The 27300-nt window shown below is 47.3% G+C and overlaps 1 protein-coding gene across 3 annotated transcripts in view; it reads left to right on the forward strand.

Annotated features, from left to right (window-relative positions):
* The first annotated feature begins 3223 nt into the window (after positions 1 to 3223).
* Positions 3224 to 27300, forward strand: part of LOC124046197 (histone-lysine N-methyltransferase PRDM16-like) — a 451439-nt gene continuing 427362 nt past the window's right edge. For all 3 annotated transcript variants that reach the window (XM_046366309.1, XM_046366310.1, XM_046366311.1), the window contains exon 1: positions 3224 to 3591. In XM_046366309.1, coding sequence (XP_046222265.1) covers positions 3241 to 3591 — 351 coding nt within the window. In that variant the 5' untranslated portion in view covers positions 3224 to 3240. The remainder of the gene's footprint in view (positions 3592 to 27300) is intronic.

Genomic DNA, 27300 nt, shown 5'->3' on the forward strand with positions numbered 1-27300 from the left:
CTCAGAAAAAAATTGTAGACCTCCACAAGTCTGGTTCAACCTTGTGGGAAGGGTCAACATTCATCTGTACAAACAATAGTATGCAAGTATAAACACCATTGGACCACGCAGCCGTCATACCGCTCAGGAAGAAGATGTGTTCTGTCTCCTAGAGATGAGCGTACTTTGGTGTGAAAAGTGCAAATCAATCCCAGAACAACAGCAAAGGACCCTGTGAAGATGCTGGAGGAAACAGGTACAAAAGTATCTATATCCACAGTAAAACGAGTCCTATATCGACATAACCTGAATGGCCGCTCAGCAAAGAAGAAGAAGCCTCTGCTCAAAAACCGCCATAAAAAAGTCAGACTACGGTTTGCAACTGCACATGGGGACAAAGATTGTACTTTTTGGAGAAATGTCCTCTGGTCTGATGAAACAAAAATATAACTTTTTGGTCATAATGACCATCGTTATGTTTGGAGGAAAAAAGAGGGAGGCTTGCAAGCCAAAGAACACCAACCCAACCGTGAAGCATGGGGGTGGCAGCATCATGTTGTGGGGTTGCTTTGGTGCAGGAGGGTCTGGTGCACTTCACAAAATAAATGGCATCATGAGGACAGAATATTATGGGAATATATTGAAGCAACATCTCAAGACATGAGTCAGGAAGTTAAAGCTTGGTTGCAAATTAGTGTTCCAAATGGACAATGACCCCAAGTATACTTCCAAAGTTGTGGCAAAAGACTTAAGGACAACAAAGTCAAGGTATTGGAGTGGCCATCACAAAGCCCTGACCTCAATCCTATAGAATATTTGTCGGCAGAACTTAAAAAACGTGTACGAGTAAGGAGGCCTACAAACCTGACTCAGTTACACCAGCGCTGTCAGGAGGAGTGGGCCAAAATTCACCCAACTTATTGTGGGAAGCTTGTGGAAGGATACCGGAAACATTTGATCGAAGTTAAACAATTTAAAGGCAATGCTACCAAATACTAATTGAGTTTAGTTTTTTTCCACCTTTATTTAACCAGGTAAGCTAGTTGAGAACAAGTTCTCATTTGCAACTGTGACCTTGCCAAGATAAAACTAAGCAGTGTGACAAAAACAACAACACAGAGCTACATGGAATAAACAAGCGTACAGTTAATAACACAATATAAATAAAAGTAAGTCTATATACAGTGTGTGGAAATGGCATGAGGAGTTATGGCAATAAATAGGCCATAGTAGAAAAGTAATTACAATTTAGCAGATTAATACTGGAGTGATAGATGAGCAGATGATGATGAGCAGATGACTGTGTGTAAGTAGTAATATTGGTGTGCAAAAGAACAGCAAAGTAAATAAAAATGATATTGGGATGAGGTAGGTAGATTGGGTGGGCTATTTACAGATCGACTTTGTACATTTCCAGCGATCAGTTAGCTGCTCAGACAGCTGATGTTTAAAGATAGTGAGGGAAATATAAGTCTCCAGCTTCAGTGATTTTTACAATTTGTTCCCGTCACTGGCAGCAGAGAACTGGAAGGAAAGACAGCCAAAGTAGGTGTTGGCCTTGGGGATGACCAGTGAGATGTACCCGCTGGAGTGTGTGCTATGGGTGGATGTAGTGATCGTGACCAGTGAGCTGAGATAATGCAGAGCTTTACCTAGCATAGACTTGTAGATGACCTGGAGCCAGTGGGTCTGGCGACGAATATGTAGCGAGTGCCAGCCGACTAGAGCATACAGGTCGCAGTGGTGGGTGGTATAAGGCTCTTTGGTAACAAAACGGATGGCACTGTGACAGACTGCATCCAGTTTTGGAGTAGAGTATTGGAAGCTATTTTGTAGATGACATCGCCAAAGTCGAGGATCGGTAGGATAGTCAGTTTTAGGGTAAGTTTCGCGGCGTGAGTGAAGGAGGCTTTGTTGTGAAATAGAATGCCAATTCTAGATTTAATTTTGGATTGGAGATGTTTGATATGAGTGTGGAAGGAGAGTTTACAGTCTACCCAGACACCTAGGTATTTGTAGTTCTCCACGTATTCTAGGTCAGAACCGTCCAGAGTAGTGATGCTATTCGGGCGGGCGGGTGCTATTGGTTATGCTAGTGTTAAAGAGCAGTTGGAAGGCACGGAAGCAGTGTTGTATGGCATTGAAGCTCGTCTGGAGGTTAGTTAACACTGTCCAAAGAAGGGCCAGAAGTATACAGAATGGTGTCGTCTGCGTAGAGGTGGATCAGGGAATCACCCGGAGCAGGAGCGACATCGTTGAGAAATACAGAGAAAAGAGTCGCCCCGAGAATTGAACTCTGGGAATGTGTATCTACATTTCTGACCCACTGGGAATGTGATGAAAGAAATAAAAGCTGAAATAAATAATTCGCTTTACTATTATTCTGACATTTCACATTCTTAGAATAAAGTGGTGATACTAACTGATCTAAAACAGTGAATTTTTACAAGTTTAAATGTATTTGGCTAGGTTGTATATAAACTTCCGACTTCAACTGTATAATGTACATCTGACTTTCTCCAAGTGATCTGGCCATGACTGTGCGAGAGGGAGGTTAGGAGTTGATGCAGATGGTGTGTCTAGCTAGACTCGTGCCTCTCTAATTCTTTGTCTTTGTCGTTATCGTTGGACGGTGGAAACCCGACCAGCACAATTACGCTGTCAGCCACAGAACAGTGACAAGCATAGATGACTAATCTAAACGGGCGAGTGACTGTCAATGTCTGGGTCATTTCTCCCCCATTATCTGTAAGATGACCCGGCAGGAGATGGTTGTCACTGAGTGGAACACCATGTCCCATCAGGGCTTCCTCTGACGGTGGGGTGTTTTGACTGGGAACACTGTGTGGCAGGCTGCACTACCTGGGTCTGAAGGCTTTTTAGGTTTTCCATCTTTCGCTTGTTTGGGTTGTGTGAGTCAGTTTGTAGATCAGTCCTAGAGTAGCCCGGTAGGGTTAAGTTCTATTGGTGATCATGTCTACAGTGTAAAAGTCCTGTCTATACAATATATCTTTTGGTGATACTGGTATAAACTCCCAAAATGGAATGAGTGCAGAGAATAGGCCAAGATACTGCAGTAATATCTAGTAGTCAAGCATCTCTTTCTCACTCTGAAGGCATATACACTTTGATTCTCTCGCTCTCCTCTCCCTCCTTGATTCTCAATTGACGTGTGTGGTTAATCATATTTAAGATATTGTACATAAACTAACTCTCTCACTTTCTCTTCCTCTCTCAGATGACATTGAGCCAGTTGACAGCATGCACGAGACAGAGACCCATCTCCTGGCGGGAGGGGTTGATAGTGGGGAGGAGGAGACCGAGGACAGCATCATGTCTCCCATCTCTGTAGGACCCCTGTCCCCGCACCCCAACAACCACCATCCCAGCCACCATCATCACCACGAGATCCCCTTCATGCCCAAGGAAGGCTCGCCCTACGAGGTGCCCGTCTACATTCCCGGCCCCAGCGACCTGGAGCTGCGCGAGTCCTCGGTTCCCGGAGCGGGCCTGGGGATATGGGCCAAAACCCGGATCGGGATGGGAGAACACTTTGGACCTCACAGCGCACTGCAGAGCGCCACGGTCAAAGACAGCTCCTTCGGATGGGAGGTAGGTCATTTTTCTGTAGGCATTCTGCAGACGTCTTTACTATGTGATTTGGCTCTCACACCCAGTTTGTACCCAGCAAACCAAAATTGGTTCTGTGAAAATTCCAAGAGCTTTCATTAGGTTGTTGCCAATGTCCTCATAATACAAAACTGGACAGTTGTGCTGATGATAATACAATGTTTGTATAAAACATTCTAATGACGTTACAAGAACGTTCCCAGAACACATGTAGTTTGTTCTTTAAAGGTTCCCAGAATGTTTTATTAGGTTGTGGGAACAGTCGAGTGGTAACATTGTGGTGACAACACAAAAGATATGTTCCCAAAACACAAAAATTGTCCAGATGATTATCTGTTAATTAGGGAAAGAAACATTCGTTCCCAGAGTTTCCTTGCATCTTACTGTTGAGAAAGTTAGATGTACAACCATTCAAGTGGAATCACATTACATTAGACAAACATCATTTTTCAACACCATATTTTACTCTGGCTTCCAAGTTGTGGCATTTGTCTTTGCAAAAAGAGAGGATGACTAAATCTAGAAAGACTTTTATTTTCCCGAGAAACTTGATTTCAGAAATCATGTTAAATGATTGCCTGCTATATTGCGGTGAGGTGTACATAATGTGCATATGTACTAAGAAATATAGTTTGGATCATAATTTATGCATTTCAGTACAAAGGAAAATCTACTAGAATCATTAGGATCCTGGTGGGGCAGCAGACTAAGTAGCCTACAGGGTTTGAAGATGGCAGAGTGCAGGTACAAATATACTTGATTACCATTCTATAAAATAGTAATGCTTGGACAATATCCTAATATAATATAATTTTGTAAGAAGATTGAAATGCTTTTTTTTTAGTTTGGCAACTTCATACAATAATGTTACATTACAGAACATTGCAGCAATGTTTTCAGAACTATTTGCATTATCTTGGAAGTAATGTTTTCAGGTGTTAGTAGTAATATCAGGATAAACATTAGCACAATATTCCCATAACATTTCCTCAGTATCACTTCTATTGTTCCACATTTTGTTGCTACTGCATGTTCTAAGAACATTGTGTTTCTACATTACATGGAAACGTAAGAAGAGCGTTGGGGGAACGTTCTAAGAACATTGTTATTACTTTACATGGAAACGTAAGAAGAGTGTTGGGGGAACGTTCTAAGAACATTGTTATTACTTTACATGGAAACGTAAGAAGAGTGTTGGGGGAACGTTCTAAGAACATTGTGTTATTACTTTACATGGAAACGTAAGAAGAGCGTTGGGGGAACGGTCTAAGAACATTGTGTTATTACTTTACATGGAAACGTAAGAAGAGCGTTGGGGGAACGTTCTAAGAACATTGTGTTATTACTTTACATGGAAACGTAAGAAGAGCGTTGGGGGAAAGTTCTAGGAACATTGTGTTATGACTTTACATGGAAACGTAAGAAGAGCGTTGGGGGAGCGTTTTAAGAACATTGTGTTATTACTTTACCTGGAAACGTAAGAAGAGCGTTGGGGGAACGTTCTGTGGTGTTTGTTACAGATGTTGTGGAAAACGTTTTAGTGAACTTTAGCAGAACATGAACATGAATATTCGGAGACAGTCTGAAATGAAAAAATTGCAAATGAAGAGTCCTTTTCTGTGGTGCAACCTTGAGAAAGGCAAGTGAAAGACAGTAGGAATGATTTCATTGTTAGTTCTTTAGCCAAACGCAACCACCTAGCTGCCAAATGAAGATGTTTTTTCCATTTCATACTACCATTGGATGTCATCTTTGAACCGGCCCACCACCCTCTCTTTAAATTCAATCAGTCGCCAATGTTAGAAAATCTAACTGATTACTGGAGGTATGGGCTTTTCGGTGCCGCCTCCCCCCGTCGGAGCTCACCCGTTTGGTCACGCCACACGATATGGAAATCAAAGAGGCGTGCAGCCAGGGTCGTTGCAGCTAGTTTCTCTCTGTCTCTCCTGTCTCTCTGTCTCTCTGTCTCTCTGTCTCTCTGTCTCTCTGTCTCTCTGTCTCTCTGTCTCTCTGTCTCTCTGTCTCTGTCTCTCTGTCTCTGTCTCTCTCTGTCTCTGTCTCTCTCTCTCCACTGCACGGCTAATCAGACTGCACTGCCTCTCATTTCAGCAGGCTGCCATTTTGGTAATTCCCATAAATTGCATAGTCTGATATTATAGAGTTACCTTCACATGTAATTACACATCACGTCACTAAAAGTTTGGGTTTAGTATGGAGGGTGTAGTGTACAGTATGTAGGCTGGCTGAGCCAACCACAGTATGTTTATTTTCCTATTTACAGGGACAGTTGACATGCTTCAATGTTTCAGTAAACGTGTCGGTGAGGGTCACATGCTCAATCCCGTGAATTGTGTGTGTGAGGATGATTATCCCCAGCGTCCTGCCCATGCAATTCATTTCTCTCTCTCCTCCTCTTTCTCTTCCTCTAGTCCAATACACGAGAAGAAGCATTTGCCGATTAGAGAAGCGAGGCACACGCTACTGTCATGTTTTGTCATAGATTGTCATGTCTTGTCCCTGTGCTTTCTCTTCTATTCATTTCCCCCTGCTGGTCTTATTAGGTTCTTTCCCTCTCTCTATCTCTCTCCCTCTCTCTCTCTCTCTATCGTTCCGTTCCTGCTCCCAGCTGTTCCTCATTCTCCTAACTACCTCATTTACTCTTTCACACCTGTCCCCTATTTTGCCCTCTGATTAGAGTCCCTATTTCTCCCTCTGTTTCCGCTTCTGTCCTTGTCGGATCCTTGTTTGCTGTACTGTGTCCTTGTTCCGTCCTGTCGTGTTTTTGCCTTCTTCAGATGCTGCGTGTGAGCAGGTGTCTCTATCAGCTACGGCCTGCGCCAACCCGAAGCGACCTGCAGTCTGTGGTCGCCTCTCCTGTTGTTCCCCTCTACTGACTAGAGGATTTCAGTTATTCCTGTTTGGACATTACCAGTGAAATAATTCAGGATTAATCGTTTTTTGTTAAGACTGGAATAAACTCTGTTTCTGTTAAGTCGCTTTTGGGTCCTCATTCACCTGCATAACAGAAGGATCCGACCAAGAATGGACCCAGCGACTACGGATCCTCGCAACTCAGCCGTCGAGATCCAGGGAGCGATGCTCGGCAGACACGAGCAGGAATTGTCTGCTGCTCGTCATGCCGTTGAGACCCTGGCCGCTCAGGTCTCCGACCTCTCAAGACAGTTTCAGAATCTCCGTCTCGAGCCACCAGCTACTTCCTGGTCTTCAGAGTCTCCGGAACCAAGAGTTAATAACCCACCGTGTTACTCTGGGCAGCCCACTGAGTGCCGCTCCTTTCTCACCCAGTGTGATATTGTGTTCTCTCTCCAGCCCAACACATACTCAAGAGAGAGAGCTCGGATCGCCTACGTCATATCACTCCTTACTTGAGGGGCTCGAGAGTGGGGCACAGCTATCTGGGAGGCAAGGGCTGAGTGTACTAACGAGTATCAGAACTTTAAAGAGGAGATGATACGGGTTTTTGATCGTTCAGTTTTTGGGAAAGAGGCTTCCAGGGCCCTGGCTTCCCTATGTCAATGTGATCGATCCATAACGGATTACGCTATAGAGTTTCGCACTCTTGCTGCCTCCAGTGACTGGAACGAGCTGGCGTTGCTCGCTCGTTTTCTGGAGGGACTCCACGCTGAGGTTAAGGATGAGATTCTCTCCCGGGAGGTTCCTTCCAGCGTGGCTTCTTTGATTGCACTCGCCATCCGCATAGAACGACGGGTAGATCTTCGTCACCGAGCTCGTGGAAGAGAGCTCGCGTTAACGGTGTTCCCCCTCTCCGCATCTCAACCATCTCCTCCCACTGGCTCAGGTATTGAGCCCATGCAGCTGGGAGGTATTCGCATCTCGACTAAGGAGAGGGAATGGAGAATCACCAACCACCTCTGCTTCTATTGCGGTTCTGCTGGACATTTTGTCATTTCATGTCCAGTAAAAGCCAGAGCTCATCAGTGAGCGGAGGGCTACTGGTGAGCGCTACTACTCAGGTCTCTCCATCAAGATCCTGTACTACCTTGTCGGTCCATCTACGCTGGACCGGTTCGGCAGCTTCCTGCAGTGCCTTGATAGACTCTGGGGCTGAGGGTTGTTTTATGGACGAAGCATGGGCTCGGAAACATGACATTCCTCTCAGACAGTTAGGGGAGCCCACGCCCATGTTCGCCTTGGATGGTAGTCTCCTCCCCAGTATCATATGTGAGACACTACCGTTAACCCTCACAGTATCTGGTAACCACAGTGAGACCATTTCCTTTTTGATTTTTCATTCACCTTTTACACCTGTTGTTTTGGGTCATCCCTGGCTAGTATGTCATAATCCTTCTATTAATTGGTCTAGTAATTCTATCCTATCCTGGAACGTTTCTTGTCATGTGAAGTGTTTAATGTCTGCTATCCCTCCTGTTTCTTCTGTCCCCTCTTCTCAGGAGGAACCTGGTGATTTGACAGGAGTGCCGGAGGAATATCATGATCTGCGCACGGTCTTCAGTCGGTCCAGAGCCACCTCCCTTCCTCCTCACCGGTCGTATGATTGTTGTATTGATCTCCTTCCGGGGACCACTCCCCCCCGGGGTAGACTATACTCTCTGTCGGCTCCCGAACGTAAGGCTCTCGAAGATTATCTGTCTGTTTCTCTCGATGCCGGTACCGTTGTGCCTTCTTCCTCTCCCGCCGGAGCGGGGGTTTTTTTTGTTAAGAAGAAGGACGGTACCCTGCGCCCCTGCGTGGATTATCGAGGGCTTAATGACATAACGGTTAAGAATCGTTATCCGCTTCCCCTTATGTCGTCAGCCTTCGAGATTCTGCAGGGAGCCAGGTTCTTTACTAAGTTGGACCTTCGTAATGCTTACCATCTCGTGCGCATCAGGGAGGGGGACGAGTGGAAAACGGCGTTTAACACTCCGTTAGGGCATTTTGAATACCGGGTTCTGCCGTTCGGTCTCGCTAATGCTCCAGCTGTCTTTCAGGCATTAGTGAATGATGTACTGAGAGACATGCTGAACATCTTTGTTTTCGTTTACCTTGACGATATCCTGATTTTTTTCACCGTCACTCCAGATTCATGTTCAGCACGTTCGACGTGTCCTCCAGCGCCTTTTAGAGAATTGTCTCTATGTGAAGGCTGAGAAGTGCGCCTTTCATGTCTCCTCCGTCACATTTCTCGGTTCTGTTATTTCCGCTGAAGGCATTCAGATGGATCACGCTAAGGTCCATGCTGTCAGCGATTGGCCCATCCCTAAGTCACGTGTCGAGTTGCAGCGCTTTCTCGGTTTCGCGAATTTCTATCGGCGTTTCATTCCGTAATTTCGGTCAAGTGGCAGCCCCTCTCACAGCCCTTACTTCTGTCAAGATGTGCTTTAAGTGGTCCGGTTCCGCCCAGGGAGCTTTTGATCTCCTCAAGAAGCGTTTTACATCCGCTCCTATCCTTGTTACACCTGACGTCACTAAACAATTCATTGTCAAGGTTGACGCTTCAGAGGTGGGCGTGGGAGCCATTCTGTCCCAGCGCTCCCATTCTGACGATAAGGTCCATCCTTGCGCGTATTTTTCTCATCGCCTGTCGCCGTCGGAACGCAACTATGATGTGGGTAACCGCGAACTGCTCGCCATCCGCTTAGCCCTAGGCGAATGGCGACAGTGGTTGGAGGGGGCGACCGTTCCTTTTGTCGTTTGGACTGACCATAAGAACCTTGAGTACATCCGTTCTGCCAAACGACTCAATGCGCGTCAAGCTCGTTGGGCGTTGTTTTTCGCTCGTTTCGAGTTCGTGATTTCTTATCGCCCGGGTACTAAGAACACCAAGCCTGATGCTTTATCCCGTCTCTTCAGTTCTTCTGTAGCTTCTACCGACCCCGAGGGGATTCTCCCTGAAGGGCGTGTTGTCGGGTTGACTGTCTGGGGAATTGAGAGACAGGTAAAGCAAGCACTCACTCACACTCCGTCGCCGCGCGCTTGTCCTAGTAACCTTCTTTTCGTTCCTGTCTCTACTCGTCTGGCTGTTCTTCAGTGGGCTCACTCTGCCAAGTTAGCTGGCCACCCCGGCGTTCGGGGTACGCTTGCTTCTATTCGCCAGGGGTTTTGGTGGCCTACTCAGGAGCGTGACACGCGCCGTTTCGTGGCTGCTTGTTCGGACTGCGCGCAGACTAAGTCAGGTAACTCTCCTCCTGCCGGTCGTCTCAGACCGCTTCCCATTCCTTCTCGACCATGGTCTCACATCGCCTTAGACTTTATTACCGGTCTGCCTTCGTCAGCGGGGAAGACTGTGATTCTAACGGTTGTCGATAGGTTCTCTAAGGCGGCTCATTTTATTCCCCTCGCTAAGCTTCCTTCCGCTAAGGAGACGGCACAAATCATCATTGAGAATGTGTTCAGAATTCATGGCCTCCCGTTAGATGCCGTTTCGGACAGAGGTCCGCAATTCACATCTCAGTTTTGGAGGGAGTTCTGTCGTTTGATTGGTGCTTCCGTCAGTCTCTCTTCCGGTTTTCATCCCCAGTCTAACGGTCAAGCAGAACGGGCCAATCAGACGATTGGTCGCATATTACGCAGTCTTTCTTTTCGAAACCCTGCGTCTTGGGCAGAACAGCTCCCCTGGGCAGAATACGCTCACAACTCGCTTCCTTCGTCTGCTACCGGGCTATCTCCTTTTCAGAGTAGTCTTGGGTACCAGCCTCCTCTGTTCTCGTCCCAGCTCGCCGAGTCCAGCGTTCCCTCCGCTCAGGCTTTTGTCCAACGTTGTGAGCGCACCTGGAGGAGGGTCAGGTCTGCACTTTGCCGTTATAAGGCGCAGACTGTGAAAGCCGAGAGTGTGGCTTTCCACTCGTAACCTTCCCCTTATGACAGCTTCTCGCAAGTTGACTCCGCGGTTCATTGGTCCGTTCCGTATTTCTCAGGTCGTTAATCCTGTCGCAGTGCGACTTCTTCTTCCGCGACATCTTCGTCGCGTCCACCCAGTCTTCCATGTCTCCTGTGTCAAGCCTTTTCTTCGCGCCCCCGTTCGTCTTCCCCCCCCCCCCCCCCCCCCCGTCCTTGTCGAGGGCGCACCTATTTACAGGGTACGGAAGATCATGGACATGCGTTCTCGGGGACGTGGTCACCAGTACTTAGTGGATTGGGAGGGGTACGGTCCTGAGGAGAGGAGTTGGGTTCCATCTCGGGACGTGCTGGACCGTTCGTTGATCGATGATTTCCTCTGTTGCCGCCAGGGTTCCTCCTCGAGTGCGCCAGGAGGCGCTCGGTGAGTGGGGGGGGTACTGTCATGTTTTGTCATAGATTGTCATGTCTTGTCCCTGTGCTTTCTCTTCTATTCGTTTCCCCCTGCTGGTCTTATTAGGTTCTTTCCCTCTCTCTATCTCTCTCCCTCTCTCTCTCTCTCTCTCTCTATTGTTCCGTTCCTGCTCCCAGCTGTTCCTCATTCTCCTAACTATCTCGTTTACTCTTTCACACCTGTCCCCTATTTTGCCCTCTGATTAGAGTCCCTATTTCTCCCTCTGTTTCCGCTTCTGTCCTTGTCGGATCCTTGTTTGCTGTACTGTGTCCTTGTTCCGTCCTGTCGTGTTTTTGCCTTCTTCAGATGCTGCGTGTGAGCAGGTGTCTCTATCAGCTACGGCCTGCGCCAACCCGAAGCGACCTGCAGTCTGTGGTCGCCTCTCTTGTTGTTCCCCTCTACTCACTAGAGGATTTCAGTTATTCCTGTTTGGACATTACCAGTGAAAGAATTCAGGATTAATCATTTTTTGTTAAGACTGGAATAAACTCTGTTTCTGTTAAGTTGCTTTTGGGTCCTCATTCACCTGCATAACAGCTACATGGCACAATGCCACGGAAAGCATTTTCCTCTGTAAGGTTCATATTATGACTAGACCTACGGGGGCGTGCATAGGGCTATTTTTTCTCTCTCTCTCTCTCTCTCTCTCTCTCTCTCTCTCTCTCTCTCTCTCTCTCTCTCTCTCTCTCTCTCTCTCTCTCTCTCTCTCTCTCTCTCTCTCTCTCTCTCTCTCTCTAAGCAGTCATCAGCCTCGCTGCTCCTGCCTAACTCTGTACAACACTCATGTTACCCAAAATGACTGCTTCGCTCAGCACATTGATTTGTAGGGGTCGGCTTATGGCCTGCTGCTCACTGGCGAAAGTATTGCCTGAAGAGGTTCTGATGGCTCCATGACTAAGTCAGACTCCAGTCAGAGATCATTGTCTGTATATGTGTCTTTCATATACTATAATAGCAGTAAGCCAATAATTAAGCTAGTCAGGACCTCATTCTAAATATATATTTCATTGCGTGTCAATTATTTTGGCTTCATGCTTTATAGTGTGTCCATTATTTTGGCTTCTCTCTCTTTCAGCGGGGCTTAGAGCAAAAGGCTCTTATCATAGATAGTCATAACAGCTCAGCCATCGAAAACCATCATGAGACTCCCCCAGGAACCCTCCCCACACTGGTCTTAGACACATATACAGGCCTAGAGAGAGAGGGATGGAGGGAACAATGGGAGAAAGAGTGAGAGAGAAAGAGAGGGAGGGAACAGAGGGAGAGTAATGGAAGAGTGACAGGGGAGATGGGGCCCTAAGAAAGCAGGGGAGGTTAGTGCTCTTAATGGGCCTTAGTGGAGGAGGCCCCCTGTCTATATGTCTGTCTGTCTTTCCCCTCTAGCCCCAATTAAACGGGGGACATGTTTGTCTAAATGTGATCCCTCAGTGGAGGGTTTTAATGCTAGTAGTCGTCATTGTGGGAATATTGAATGGGAGTTGAATGGATCGTGTATATACTGTAAAGTGTAGTGTGGATATGGATCCACCTATAGCCTGGATCCTCTCTAGGTTTCTTCCTAGGTTTTGGCCTTTCTAGGGAGTTTTTCCTAGCCACCGTGCTTCTACACCTGCATTGCTTGCTGTTTGGGGTTTTAGGCTGGGTTTCTGTACAGCACTTTGAGATATCAGCTGATGTACGAAGGGCTATATAAATAAATTTGATTTGATTTGCTTTAGAATGGGTGTTGGTTGGAGTAATGACACAGACTGGCTTGTAATAATATCGGCTTGGGTAGTAATGGGAGTTAAGATGAAGAATGATGTGTGTGTGTGTGTGTGTGTGTGTGTGTGTGTGTGTGTGTGTGTGTGTGTGTGTGTGTGTGTGTGTGTGTGTGTGTGTGTGTGTGTGTGTGTGTGTGTGTGTGTGTGTCTTGAAGTCTGTGTGTGATCAGTCCAACGCCACCATCCATTCCAGGATAATTAGAATGATCCAGAAGAGAAGGCAGTCCAGTCTTGTCTGTCCCAGGGCGTTGGGCGATGGCGAGGTGTTAACTCAGACTCATTTCCCCGAGACGGACAGCTCAATCTAGGAGATGCTTCGCTTGGGGCAACGTCCATTCAGCCTGTCTCTCTGCTCCCCCCACTGGAACAGCAGAGCCACCCTCAGTCCTCCATTTAAAAGCCCTTCTTCATCACAACATAATATAACTCCCTGTCTCTGCACAAGGGCCGGTTTCAATCAAGCCGTCTGTGTTATATCATAGTTGTGATGTCTTCACTAGTATTCTACAATGTGGAAAATAGTACAAATAAATAAAAACCCGTGAATCAGTAGGTGTTCTAAAACTTTTGAGCGGTAGTGTATATTAATGGTATTTAATCACCCTTCTAACCCAGTGACAGGGAGAGTCACCCCCGTGATTCATGCCCTTTGTCTCTCTTCCAAAACCTTTGACTTCTGTCATCTGGCCTGTTTGTCCTGCGTCTCAAGTGTTTGCTATCTCAAAGAAAGCACTTGCACAGTCAATAAATGATTCAGGGGTTGCTAAGTAATATCTCTCTGTGAAGAGGGAAAGAAAAGACACGGAGCATTGCCGTGTCAGTCACATTGTCGGACACATTGTCAGCCTTAACTCTGCACAATTAAGAGAGAGCCTTCATAGGGTGAAATGACCTACTTGTGATTGAATTGGATGGTCGATGACATCTCAGAAGTTTACCATCTCATCTGGTGTGCCACTATCTGTGTTTGAAATGGCACTGTGGTAGTGTGACACCATTCAGGGACATCTTTTAAAATTTTGAGCCAAGTCTTCAATGTGATTGCACTGTTAAACATACTGAGTCTTTCAACTGAAAATGTAGTTATCTCACTGACACACTCACACTCAGTCAGTCAGTCAGTCAGTCAGTCAGTCAGTCAGTCAGTCAGTCAGTCAGTCAGTCAGTCAGTCAGTCAGTCAGTCAGTCAGTCAGTCAGTCAGTCAGTCAGTCAGTCAGTCACTCACTCACTCACTCACTCACTCACACTCACTCACTCACTCACTCACTCACTCACTCACTCACTCACTCACTCACTCACTCACTCTCACTCACAAATATGCCATTACCCAGGCGCATATTTTGGCAATACCTCCTCCCAGCTTCAAAGGGTAACTAGGCTTCAAAGACCTTGGGATGACTTTTTTGGAGTTTTTCAATATTGGCATAATTTATCCGATGGGAGTGAAGAAAAAAAAAAAAGTTCCTGTCGTTCTCTCTCTCTCTCTCTCTTTCTCTCTCTCTCAACGTGCAATTGGCTTAGCAATATGCCAAGGCGTTAGATGCATTAGATGGGCGCTCATGGGCAGCCGATGGGATGGACCTACGTAACAGATACCCAGCGCTCCATGGAAGTTCCTCATATTTCTCTTACCTGTCATGCCCTAACCCTACCTCTCACCTCCCGCAATGTTTGCTCATCTTTTGTGTCGGAGGGATTGCTGAGCCCTGTATACCCAGCATGTGTCAAGAGCTCTAGCAGCACTCAAGGTGCTCAAGGCACGGTTTGCAACTTGTCTGGTCTGTTTGCCGACAGAGGCATTTCTTTTGTGCTTTTTATCTCGGGCCAGGCACAAGACTAATGGTACCAAGCTGATAGGGCAGAAAAGGAATTTAGGGGACAGAGAGAGGGACTAGCGACTGCCCTCCATTCAATTGATATACATGGAAACCTTACAGGTTTGCTGAAGAATTTGTTCTATTTTGAGGACTTGTGATTTTGCGTATTGATGCAATGACGATGTGCCCGTGAGGATTGTCAACACGTTTGAGGTGACTTGCAGAGTATAACGTAGAAAACAGTCAAGTGGAAGTCACACACTCCACACTCTTCTAACCAGTGAACTTTATTGAAACCAACGTTTCGGCGACGGCATCTTCATCCGGTTCTGACAATGTCTGTGTGGGGAGTGGGTTCTGAGTGAGCCCACATTGTGGTTTGTCTGCTAAATGGATCACATTTAAACCAAGTTGTATGCTCAAAACAGTTTGAACCCAGGACTATAGTTCCTATAATGCTTTTATTTATTTATTTATTTCACCTTTATTTAACCAGGTAGGCAAGTTGAGAACAAGTTCTCATTTACAATTGCGACCTGGCCAAGATAAAGCAAAGCAGTTCAACAGATACAATGACACAGAGTTACACATGGAGTAAAACAAACATACAGTCAATAATACAGTATAAACAAGTCTATATACAATGTGAGCAAATCAGGTGAGAAGGGAGGTAAAGGCAAAAAAGGCCATGGTGGCAAAGTAAATACAATATAGCAAGTAAAACACTGGAATGGTAGTTTTGCAATGGAAGAATGTGCAAAGTAGAAATAAAAATAATGGGGTGCAAAGGAGAAAAATAAATTAATTAATTAAATACAGTTGGGAAAGAGGTAGTTGTTTGGGCTAAATTATAGGTGGGCTATGTACAGGTGCAGTAATCTGTGAGCTGCTCAGCTGGTGCTTAAAGCTAGTGAGGGAGATAAGTGTTTCGAGTTTCAGAGATTTTTGTAGTTCGTTCCAGTCATTGGCAGCAGAGAACTGGAAGGAGAGGCGGCCAAAGAAAGAATTGGTTTTGGGGGTGACTAGAGAGATATACCTGCTGGAGCGTGTGCTACAGGTGGGAGATTCTATGGTGACCAGCGAGCTGAGATAAGGGGGGACTTTACCTAGCAGGGTCTTGTAGATGACATGGAGCCAGTGGGTTTGGCGACGGGTATGAAGCGAGGGCCAGCCAACGAGAGCGTACAGGTCGCAATGGTGGGTAGTATATGGGGCTTTGGTGACAAAACGGATTGCACTGTGATAGACTGCATCAAATTTGTTGAGTAGGGTATTGGAGGCTATTTTGTAAATGACATCGCCAAAGTATGTTGTACTGTGGTTATGGGTGTCAAGGTGAGGGAAGTCCCCTTAATAGCTGTTAAGACCATGGGTGTCTAAAGCAGGGGGGTGGCAAAAGAACTCAATATACTTTAAAGTAACTCAAACCAAATCAAAACGCTGTAGAAATTAAAATGGACCTTTTATTCATACAGTTTCTTGACTGTCCAGCTCTCTATTGGTCACTATACAGTCAGGTATAAACAGCTATTCCAAAACCTATCGATAGAGGGCACATTTATTGCCAGTTTTGATGCAGTTTGGCCCTCCGGACCTCGTTGGAGACTGAATGCGGGCCCCGGGGAAAATTATTTTCACAATCCTGATCTAAAGACTATCAGTGACATTTCCAACCATTTCAAATACATTGTCCATAATTGAGCTTGAATTGTCTCAAGAGCGCAACCCCGCCCATCTGGCACTCCAGGCAGAGCAAATGATAAAAGTACCGTTTTTAAATACTATGTGAACCCTGGTCTGGTCAGGTTCGTTTTGTTGTTTTGTATACTTTGTTCAGTGTTTCTCTTTCATTAAAAAATAATGTATTCTTATCATGCTGCTCCTTGTTCTCCTCGTTATGACGAACGTGACAGAAAAACCCACCAAACCAGGACCAAGCAGCGTGAAAAGGAGGAACAGCGCTTAATGGGGAAATGGACCTGGGAGGAGATATTAAATGGAGCAGGACCCTGGACACAGCTGAGGGAGTATCGCCATCGTAAGGAGGAGTTAGAGACAGCGAAAGCGGAACGGTGATACTACGAGGAGAAATACTTCTTGCTATAGCTAGCTAGCTACTTTGTCAGGCAAGAAAAGTTGTGTGTGGTGGAAAATTGGGCTGCACTTGAGAAGCGTCAACCTCACCTGTCACTTACGCTAGCTAGCTATACAGACAACCAGCAATGTTTGGTGAAATATTAATATCACGCTGCGCCTTGGTCTCCTCGTTATGACGACAGAATAACAACACTGTTTAACACCATGAATATTGATCTTGTGCTATTTAACAACCTTACTGGCCAACACTGTATAACACCATGCAATGAATATTCATCTTGTGGTATTTAACAACCCTATTGACCAACACTGTATAACACCATGCAATGAATATTCATCTTGTGGTATTTAACAACCCTATTGGCCAACACTGTATAACACCATAAATATTCATATTGTGGTATTTAACAACCCTATTGACCAACACTGTATAACACCATGCAATGAATATTCATATTGTGGTATTTAACAACCCTATTGGCCAACACTGTATAACACCATGCAATGAATATACATATTGTGGTATTTAACAACCCTATTGGCCAACACTGTATAACACCATGAATACTCATATTGTGGTATTTAACAACCCTATTGGCCAACACTGTATAACACCATGCAATGAATATTCATCATGTGGTATTTAACAACCCTATTGGCCAACACTGTATAACACCATGAATATTCATCTTGTGGTATTTAACAACCCTATTGGCCAACACTGGTTTTCTATATCATGATTATATATGTTTAAAAGAAACCCAAGTTTTCACATGAAAAATAATACAGCATGTTCAGTCTTGAGTAATGTCTTCCATTCACATTCATTTATGTAAGTTTTAAACATGCTATTAGCCAATTTAATCCAATTTCCCCGGCCTTCGGAGCACTCCAGGGGAACATATTACAACTAACATTGAACATATGGGCACTGTTGCTGTAGAATCAGCACAGCTGTTACTTAGGAGGTATTAAATATATATGCCATTTAGAATCAGCACAGTCAGCATACATTCTACGTATGGGTGGTCCCGGGGATCGAACCCACTACCCTGGCGTTACAAGCACCATGCTCTACCAACTGAGCTACAGAAGGAATACCTCGTCCTCTTGAACCTCGTCCTCTTGAACCGATGTCAATTATGCCCCCGAACATGGTAATGAGAAAGCAAGCAGGAAATTAAATGTCAGCTTTGATTAGAACACTGATGCCTTATCACATGCTTCAAGAGGGCCACCATTGTTCCTGTTCCCAAGAAAGCTAAGGTAACTGAGCTGAACGACTACCGCCCCGTGGCACTCACTTCCGTCATCATGAAGTGCTTTGAGAGACTAGTCAAGGACCATATCACCTCCACCCTACCTGACACCCTAGACCCACTCCAATTTGCTTACCGCCCAAATAGGTCCACAGACGATGCAATCTCAACCACACTGCACACTGCCCTAACCCACCTGGACAAGAGGAATACCTATGTGAGAATGCTTTTCATCGACTACAGCTCGGCATTCAACACCATAGTACCCTCCAAGCTCGTCATCAAGCTCGAGACCCTGGGTCTCGACCCCGCCCTGTGCAACTGGGTACTGGACTTCCTGACGGGCCGCCCCCCAGGTGGTGAGGGTAGGCAACAACATCTCCACCCCGCTGATCCTCAACACTGGGGCCCCACAAGGGTGCGTTCTGAGCCCTCTCCTGTACTCCCTGTTCACCCACGACTGCGTGGCCACGCACGCCTCCAACTCAATCATCAAGTTTGCGGATGACACAACAGTGGTAGGCTTGATTACCAACAACGACGAGACGGCCTACAGGGAGGAGGTGAGGGCCCTCGGAGTGTGGTGTCAGGAAAATAACCTCACACTCAACGTCAACAAAACTAAGGAGATGATTGTGGACTTCAGGAAACAGCAGAGGGAACACCCCCCTATCCACATCGATGGAACAGTAGTGGAGAGGGTAGCTAGTTTTAAGTTACATTTACATTACATTTAAGTCATTTAGCAGACGCTCTTATCCAGAGCGACTTACAAATTGGTGCATTCACCTTATGACATCCAGTGGGACAGTCACTTACAATAGTGCATCTAAAACTTAGGGGGGGTGGGGTGAGAGGGATTACTTAACCTATCCTAGGTATTCCGTAAAGAGGTGGGGTTTCAGGTGTCTCCGGAAGGTGGTGATTGACTCCGCTGTCCTGGCGTCGTGAGGGAGTTTGTTCCACCATTGGGGGGCCAGGGCAGCGAACAGTTTTGACTGGGCTGAGCGGGAGCTGTACTTCCTCAGTGGTAGGGAGGCGAGCAGGCCAGAGGTGGATGAACGCAGTGCCCTTGTTTGGGTGTAGGGCCTGATCAGAGCCTGGAGGTACTGAGGTGCCGTTCCCCTCACAGCTCCGTAGGCAAGCACCATGGTCTTGTAGCGGATGCGAGCTTCAACTGGAAGCCAGTGGAGAGAACGGAGGAGCGGGGTGACGTGAGAGAACTTGGGAAGGTTGAACACCAGACGGGCTGCGGCGTTCTGGATGAGTTGAAGGGGTTTAATGGCACAGGCAGGGAGCCCAGCCAACAGCGAGTTGCAGTAATCCAGACGGGAGATGACAAGTGCCTGGATTAGGACCTGCGCCGCTTCCTGTGTGAGGCAGGGTCGTACTCTGCGGATGTTGTAGAGCATGAACCTACAGGAACGGGCCACCGCCTTGATGTTAGTTGAGAACGACAGGGTGTTGTCCAGGATCACGCCAAGGTTCTTGGCGCTCTGGGAGGAGGACACAATGGAGTTGTCAACCGTGATGGCGAGATCATGGAACGGGCAGTCCTTCCCCGGGAGGAAGAGCAGCTCCGTCTTGCCGAGGTTCAGCCTGAGGTGGTGATCCGTCATCCACACTGATATGTCTGCCAGACATGCAGAGATGCGATTCGCCACCTGGTCATCAGAAGGGGGAAAGGAGAAGATTAATTGTGTGTCGTCTGCATAGCAATGATAAGAGAGACCATGTGAGGTTATGACAGAGCCAAGTGACTTGGTGTATAGCGAGAATAGGAGAGGGCCAAGAACAGAGCCCTGGGGGACACCAGTGGTGAGAGCGCGTGGTGAGGAGACAGATTCTCGCCACGCCACCTGGTAGGAGCGACCTGTCAGGTAGGACGCAATCCAAGCGAGGGCCGCGCCGGAGATGCCCAACTCGGAGAGGGTGGAGAGGAGGATCTGATGGTTCACAGTATCGAAGGCAGCCGATAGATCTAGAAGGATGAGAGCAGAGGAGAGAGAGTTAGCTTTAGCAGTGCGGAGCGCCTCCGTGATACAGAGGAGAGCAGTCTCAGTTGAATGACTAGTCTTGAAACCTGACTGATTTGGATCAAGAAGGTCATTCAGAGAGAGATAGCGGGAGAGCTGGCCAAGGACGGCACGTTCAAGAGTTTTGGAGAGAAAAGAAAGAAGGGATACTGGTCTGTAATTGTTGACATCGGAGGGATCGAGTGTAGGTTTTTTCAGAAGGGGTGCAACTCTCGCTCTCTTGAAGACGGAAGGGACGTAGCCAACGGTCAGGGATGAGTTGATGAGCGAGGTGAGGTAAGGGAGAAGGTCTCCGGAAATGGTCTGGAGAAGAGAGGAGGGATAGGGTCAAGCGGGCAGGTTGTTGGGCGGCCGGCCGTCACAAGACGAGAGATTTCATCTGGAGAGAGAGGGGAGAAAGAGGTCAGAGCACAGGGTAGGGCAGTGTGAGCAGAACCAGCGGTGTCGTTTGACTTAGCAAACGAGGATCGGATGTCGTCGACCTTCTTTTCAAAATGGTTGACGAAGTCATCTGCAGAGAGGGAGGAGGGGGGAGGGGGCGGAGGATTCAGGAGGGAGGAGAAGGTGGCAAAGAGCTTCCTAGGGTTAGAGGCAGATGCTTGGAATTTAGCGTGGTAGAAAGTGGCTTTAGCAGCAGAGACAGAGGAGGAAAATGTAGAGAGGAGGGAGTGAAAGGATGCCAGGTCCGCAGGGAGGCGAGTTTTCCTCCATTTCCGCTCGGCTGCCCGGAGCCCTGTTCTGTGAGCTCGCAATGAGTCATCGAGCCACGGAGCGGGAGGGAGGACCGAGCCGGCCTGGAGGATAGGGGACATAGAGAGTCAAGGGATGCAGAGAGGGAGGAGAGGAGGGTTGAGGAGGCAGAATCAGGAGATAGGTGGGAGAAGGTTTGAGCGGAGGGAAGAGATGATAGGATGGAAGAGGAGAGAGTAGCGGGGGAGAGAGAGCGAAGGTTGGGACGGCGCGATACCATCCGAGTAGGGGCAGTGTGGGAGGTGTAGGATGAGAGCGAGAGGGAAAAGGATACAAGGCAGTGGTCGGAGACTTGGAGGGGAGTTGCAATGAGGTTAGTGGAAGAACAGCATCTAGTAAAGATGAGGTCGAGCGTATTGCCTGCCTTGTGAGTAGGGGGGAAGGTGAGAGGGTGAGGTCAAAAGAGGAGAGGAGTGGAAAGAAGGAGGCAGAGAGGAAAGAGTCAAAGGTAGACGTGGGGAGGTTAAAGTCGCCCAGAACTGTGAGAGGTGAGCCGTCCTCAGGAAAGGAGCTTATCAAGGCATCAAGCTCATTGATGAACTCTCCGAGGGAACCTGGAGGGCGATAAATGATAAGGATGTTAAGCTTGAAAGGGCTAGTAACTGTGACAGCATGGAATTCAAAGGAGGCGATAGACAGATGGGTAAGGGGAGAAAGAGAGAATGACCACTTGGGAGAGATGAGGATCCCGATGCCACCACCCCGCTGACCAGACGCTCTCGGGGTGTGCGAGAACACGTGGGCGGACGAAGAGAGAGCAGTAGGAGTAGCAGTGTTGTCTGTGGTGATCCATGTTTCCGTCAGTGCCAAGAAGTCGAGGGACTGGAGGGAGGCATAGGCTGAGATGAACTCTGCCTTGTTGACCGCAGATTGGCAGTTCCAGAGGCTACCGGAGACCTGGAACTCCACGTGGGTCGTGCGCGCTGGGACCACCAGAGTAGGGTGGCCGCGGCCACGCGGTGAGGAGCGTTTGTATGGTCTGTGCAGAGAGGAGAGAACAGGGATAAACAGACACATAGTTGACAGGCTACAGAAGAGGCTACGCTAATGCAAAGGAGATTGGAATGACAAGTGGACTACACGTCTCGAATGTTCAGAAAGTTAAGCTACGTAGCAAGAATCTTATTGACTAAAATGATTAAAATGATACAGTACTGCTGAAGTAGGCCAGCTGGCAGTGGGTGCGTTGTTGACACTACACTAATCAAGTCGTTCCGTTGAGTGTAATAGTTTCTGCAGTGTTGCTATTCGGGGCTAGCAGGCTAGCTAGCAGTGTTGTTTACGTTACGTTGCGTTAAAAGAACGACAATAGATGGCTAGCGAACCTAGAAAATCGCTCTAGACTACACAATTATCTTTGATACAAAGACGGCTATGTAGCTAGCTAAGTAGCTAGCTACGATCAAACAAATCAAACCGTTGTACTGTAATGAAATGAAGTGAAAATGTGATACAACCTGTGAATGCGACCGGGTAGTTGAGTTCTATACAGAAGACGTTGGCTAGCGTTGGCTAGCTGTTGGCTAGCTAGCAGAGTCACCTACGTTAAGGACGACAAATAGCTGGCTAGCTAACCTCGGTAAATTAAGATAATCACTCTAAGACTACACACTCTAAACCTAAACAACACAATTATCTTGGATACGATGATACGATGATACGAAGACAGCAAAGACAGCTATGTAGCTAGCTAACACTAAACTAATCAAGTCGTTCAGTTGAGTGTAATAGTTTTCCCAGTGCAGCTAATCAGTGGATGTTAGCTAGCTGGCTAGTGAAGACTACGTTAGGACGGCGAAATACGATAATTACGCAATTATCTTTGATACAAAGACGGCTATGTAGCTAGCTGAGAAGAAATTGCTAAGATAAGACAAATCAAACCGTTGTGATATAATGATATAATGAAATATAATGAAATATAATGAAAAAGTTATACTACTAAGTTCCTCGGCATACACATCACAGACAAACTGAATTGGTCCACTCACACTGACAGCGTCGTGAAGAAGGCGCAGCAGCGCCTCTTCAACCTCAGGAGGCTGAATAAATTTGGCTTGTCACCAAAAGCACTCACAAACTTCTACAGATGCACAATCGAGAGCATCCTGGCGGGCTGTATCACCGCCTGGTACGGCAACTGCTCCGCCCTCAACCGTAAGGCTCTCCAGAGGGTAGTGAGGACGGCACAACGCATCACCGGGGGCAAACTACCTGCCCTCCAGGACACCTACACCACCCGATGTTACAGGAAGGCCATAAAGATCATCAAGGACATCAACCACCCGAACCACTGCCTGTTCACCCCGCTATCAGTACAGGTGCATCAAAGCTGGGACCGAGAGACTGAAAAACAGCTTCTATCTCAAGGCCATCAGACTGTTAAACAGCCACCACTAACATTGAGTGGCTGCTGCCAACACACTGTCATTGACACTGACCCAACTCCAGCCATTTTAATAATGGGAATTGATGGGAAATTATGTAAATATATCACTCGCCACTTTAAACAATGCTACCTTATATAATGTTACTTACCCTACATTATTCATCTCATATGCATATGTATATACTGTACTCTACATCATCGACTGCATCCTTATGTAATACATGTATCACTAGCCACTTTAACTATGCCACTTTGTTTACTTTGTCTACACACTCATCTCATATGTATATACTGTACTCGATACCATCTACTGTATGCTGCTCTGTACCATCACTCATTCATATATCCTTATGTACATATTCCTTATCCCCTTACACTGTGTATAAGACAGTAGTTTTGGAATTGTTAGTTAGATTACTTGTTGGTTATCACGGCATTGTCGGAACTAGAAGCACAAGCATTTCGCTACACTCGCATTAACATCTGCTAACCATGTGTATGTGACAAATAAAATTTGATTTGATTATTCCTTATTCCCTTACACTGTGTATAAGACAGTAGTTTTGGAATTGTTAGCTAGATTACTTGTTGGTTATTACTGCATTGTCGGAACTAGAAGCACAAGCATTTCGCTACACTCGCATTAACATCTGCTAACCGTGTGTATGTGACAGATTCCAAGAACACAGGATGAGATGTTACTATCCTTTGTGCAAGCACTTCCAAGAGTTAATGAACAGTGAGCGTGGTGAAATTTGGGGAGCGCATCGTCAGTAGTGTACCTTTGGTTCCTAGGGTGTTTCGGCCTTTCACACTATACACCCTCCTCAAAGGCGGCCAGCGACAGGGTGATCAATCCTACGCTTGCGTCCCATTCCCAATTAGTCATAGGAGTTGCCTTGTTGTTGATAGCAAACATCCCATGGGACTATGCATGGCAGGGGCGTCCTCCTCCCTGAGTCAATCATTGTTGACCGCATACCTCCTGGCCCTCTCACTTCGGGGCCCAGCTGGGGTCTTTCCTCTTCATCCAGAGCCACTGACTGCTGCCTTCTGCCGCCTCTGATACAGCTTTGATTGCGAACGCTGGCTCTGGCCCTTAATTCCCAGGTCTCTAAGCAGTCTGGTTGTAGATGTTGCCACAAAACCTCTGCAGCCCACCTCCACTGGTCGGACTTCTGTGTTCCAGCCATGATGCCGTGCTTCGGCAGCTAGATCAGCATAGCGCAGATGTTTTCGCTCATAAGCCTCATCTACTGAGTTTTCCCAGGGTACTGTGAGCTCAATGATGAAGACCTTATTGAGTGAACGGGACCAGAGCACCATGTCAGGTCTTAGGGTGGTGGTTGCGATCTCCGGAGGAAACACAAGTTGCCGGCCAATGTCAGCTAGCATTTTCCAGTCGCGGGCCAAGCGCAGCTGGTCTCGCTCTAATGGTGTAGAGCCGCTCTTCGGTGGTTTAGCCCCTTCGGACAAAGTTTGTCCGTAAGGAGTTGATGCTGCTGTGGGTGGTAGGGAGTTGGTAGCTCGCTTGTCCTCCAGGGCGGACGCAAGGTTTTTAAGGACTTGGTTGTGACGCCAAGTGTAGCGTCCTTGGGCGAGGCTTGTTTTACAGCCTGTGAGAATGTGCCTGAGGTTGGCTGGCATGGAACAGAGGGCACAGTCCGGATCTTCACCATACCATTGGTGAAGATTAACTGGTGTTGGAAGGACGTCATATGTTGCTCTGATGGAAAAGCTCAACCGCCTCGCTTCCATGGCCCACAGATCCTTCCAGCTGATCTTCCTCTTCTCCACACTGTCCCATCGAGTCCACTGTCCCTGTTTGGCAAGAGAGACTGCCTTGGCCCACCTTGCAGCCTCCTCCTGATGGCGTACTTCCTGCACTACCATCTTCCGCCGCTCTGGTGCAGTGGCCTTACTCCAAGCAGCACGGCTAGTTAGCCCAAGGCCTCCTCTCCCTTGCTGAACATGACCCACAATGTCAGCATGTCTGAGGGCTGCTGTTGCCTCCTGGACTGCTTTTCCTGGCCTCCATTTGCGCCCAGTTGCCAAGGTCGGCGCGTTGTTGCTCACCACTGGGTCTCGAGATTCATTCAGTGTCATTTGGAGCCTGGTTTTTGCACACTTGAATTCCTCTGTTAGACTGGTGAGGGGCAGCTTGAGGACACCATCTCCATAGAGGCCTATGGTGGTAAGGCATCGTGGAACTCCAAGCCACTTCTTTAAGTAGCCTGTGACTCCTCTTTCCATCTTCTCCACTGTTGAGATTGGAACCTCATACAGTGCTAAGGGCCACAACACCCGGGGTAGGAGTCCAAACTGCAGACACCAGGCCTTTAACTTTCCAGGTAGCTGGGTGTTGTCGATGGACTGTAGGCTACTACTGATGTCTTTGCGCAGCTGTTGCACCTGGTCTTTGTCCTTCAGGCTTGCATCATACCACCTTCCAAGGCTTTTTACCGGCTGCTCAGACACTGTTGGGATTTGGTCATCTCCGATGAAGAATTTCAGGTCAGAGAGTACTCCCTTCACAATCGAGATGCTGCGTGACTTGGATGGTTTAATCTTCATACGGGCCCAGCTGATGTTCTCCTCAAGTTTTCTGAGCAGTCTCCTGGTGCATGGGACAGTGGTGGTCAATGTTGTAATGTCGTCCATGTAGGCTCTGAGTGGAGGGAGGCGGAAACCAGAGTCGACTCGCTGTCCACCAGCAACCCATTTTGAGGATCTGATGATAACCTCCATTGCCATTGTGAATGCCAACGGAGAAATGGTACATCCCGCCATTATACCTACATTCAGGCACTGCCATGAGGTGGTGAACTCTGAGGTGGTGAAGCAGAACTGCAGATCCTGGAAGTACGACTTCACCAGGTTTGTGATGGTGTCCGGTATGTGGAAAAATCTGAAGGCAGACCACAGGAGTTCATGGGGCACAGAGCCAAATGCATTGGCGAGGTCGAGGAAGACTACATGGAGGTCCCTTTTCTCCACCTTGGCCATTTGGATCTGATGCCAGATCATGCTGGAATGTTCCAAGCAGCCAGAGAACCCTGATATTCCTGCCTTCTGTACAGATGCATCGACGTACGTATTCCTTTGTAGGTACTCAGCCATCCTCTGGGCAATGACCCTAAAGAAGATTTTTCCCTCGACATTCAGTAAGGAGATTGGGCGGAATTGGCTGATGTTCACTGCATCCTTCTCCTTAGGGATCAGGACCCCGCCTGCCCTACGCCACACTTTGGGTATTATCTTCTTCTGCCAAGCTGTTCTCATAAGCCTCCAGAGGAACCTCAGGACGTCTGGTGTGTTCTTATACACTTTGTACGGGACTCCATTTGGCCCCGGGCCTGATGCTGTTCTTGACCGTCGAACTGTGTCTTCCACCTCTTTCCATGTCGGAGGGCTGGTCTCAATATGATGTTCCGGGGTTCAATGGGTGGGATATCTGATGGGATGGCCAGATGTTCATGTCGCTTTGAGTCAACGTTTGTTATTCTCAGGTGCTCCTCTAGGTCTTTCTTTGTTGTTTTTAGAGCTCCACTTTTTTCTTTTGTGAAGAGACTTTTAAGGAACTTGAAGGGATCTTTATAGAAAGTTCTAGTTTGTTCTTTTTTCCTTCTGCGTTTCCGTAGGTTCTCTGCTCTACGGAGGGATGCCAACCGGGTTTTGATGTCAGCTTGAAGTGCCTCTATGCCCTCCTTTTCCACTTCCGAGGCCTTCTTCCACTGTTTCTTAAGCTGCCGCCTTTCTTGAACGAGGCGCTTGATTTCTTGTTGCCTTCTGGAAACTGGTGGGGTTGGAACCTTTCTCCCGCCTTTTGCCTCTTCCACTCCAAATCTTTCTGTCCCGTACTCATAGATGATGTCCCCATCCTCTCCAACTTCTTCTCCACTGTGCCTCGAAGTTTCTCGAGGGTCAAGGTAAGGTCAGTATTCACTGTTTCCCACAACTTCTTGTCACTGGCGCCAGGCCACTTCACATACGGTCTGTGCCCTGGTAGTCTCCTCTCGACTGCAGGTCTGGGAGGCTGGGTGAGTTCCACTCCTGTTGTTGGTTCCACCTCAGTTGCTACTTCGGTGCTTGAGTTTACGTCCTCCATGACAGTGGTACTGATGCACTGCAAACTATGGTTTGCGTCCAGTTGCTGTGCTTCATTCGACTGATTTGATCGCTTTGCAGAGAAAGTAATCAATGCGAGTTCTCTGTCTCTCTTTACCCAAACACCCCTTCTTCCCCTGGTGGATCCTCAACCCATGGTGTGATGTAACTTTCCTCCAACCACAGACACATACCTGCA

This window comes from Oncorhynchus gorbuscha, linkage group LG10 (assembly GCF_021184085.1).
Source record: "Oncorhynchus gorbuscha isolate QuinsamMale2020 ecotype Even-year linkage group LG10, OgorEven_v1.0, whole genome shotgun sequence".
Taxonomy (NCBI): Eukaryota; Metazoa; Chordata; class Actinopteri; order Salmoniformes; family Salmonidae; genus Oncorhynchus; species Oncorhynchus gorbuscha.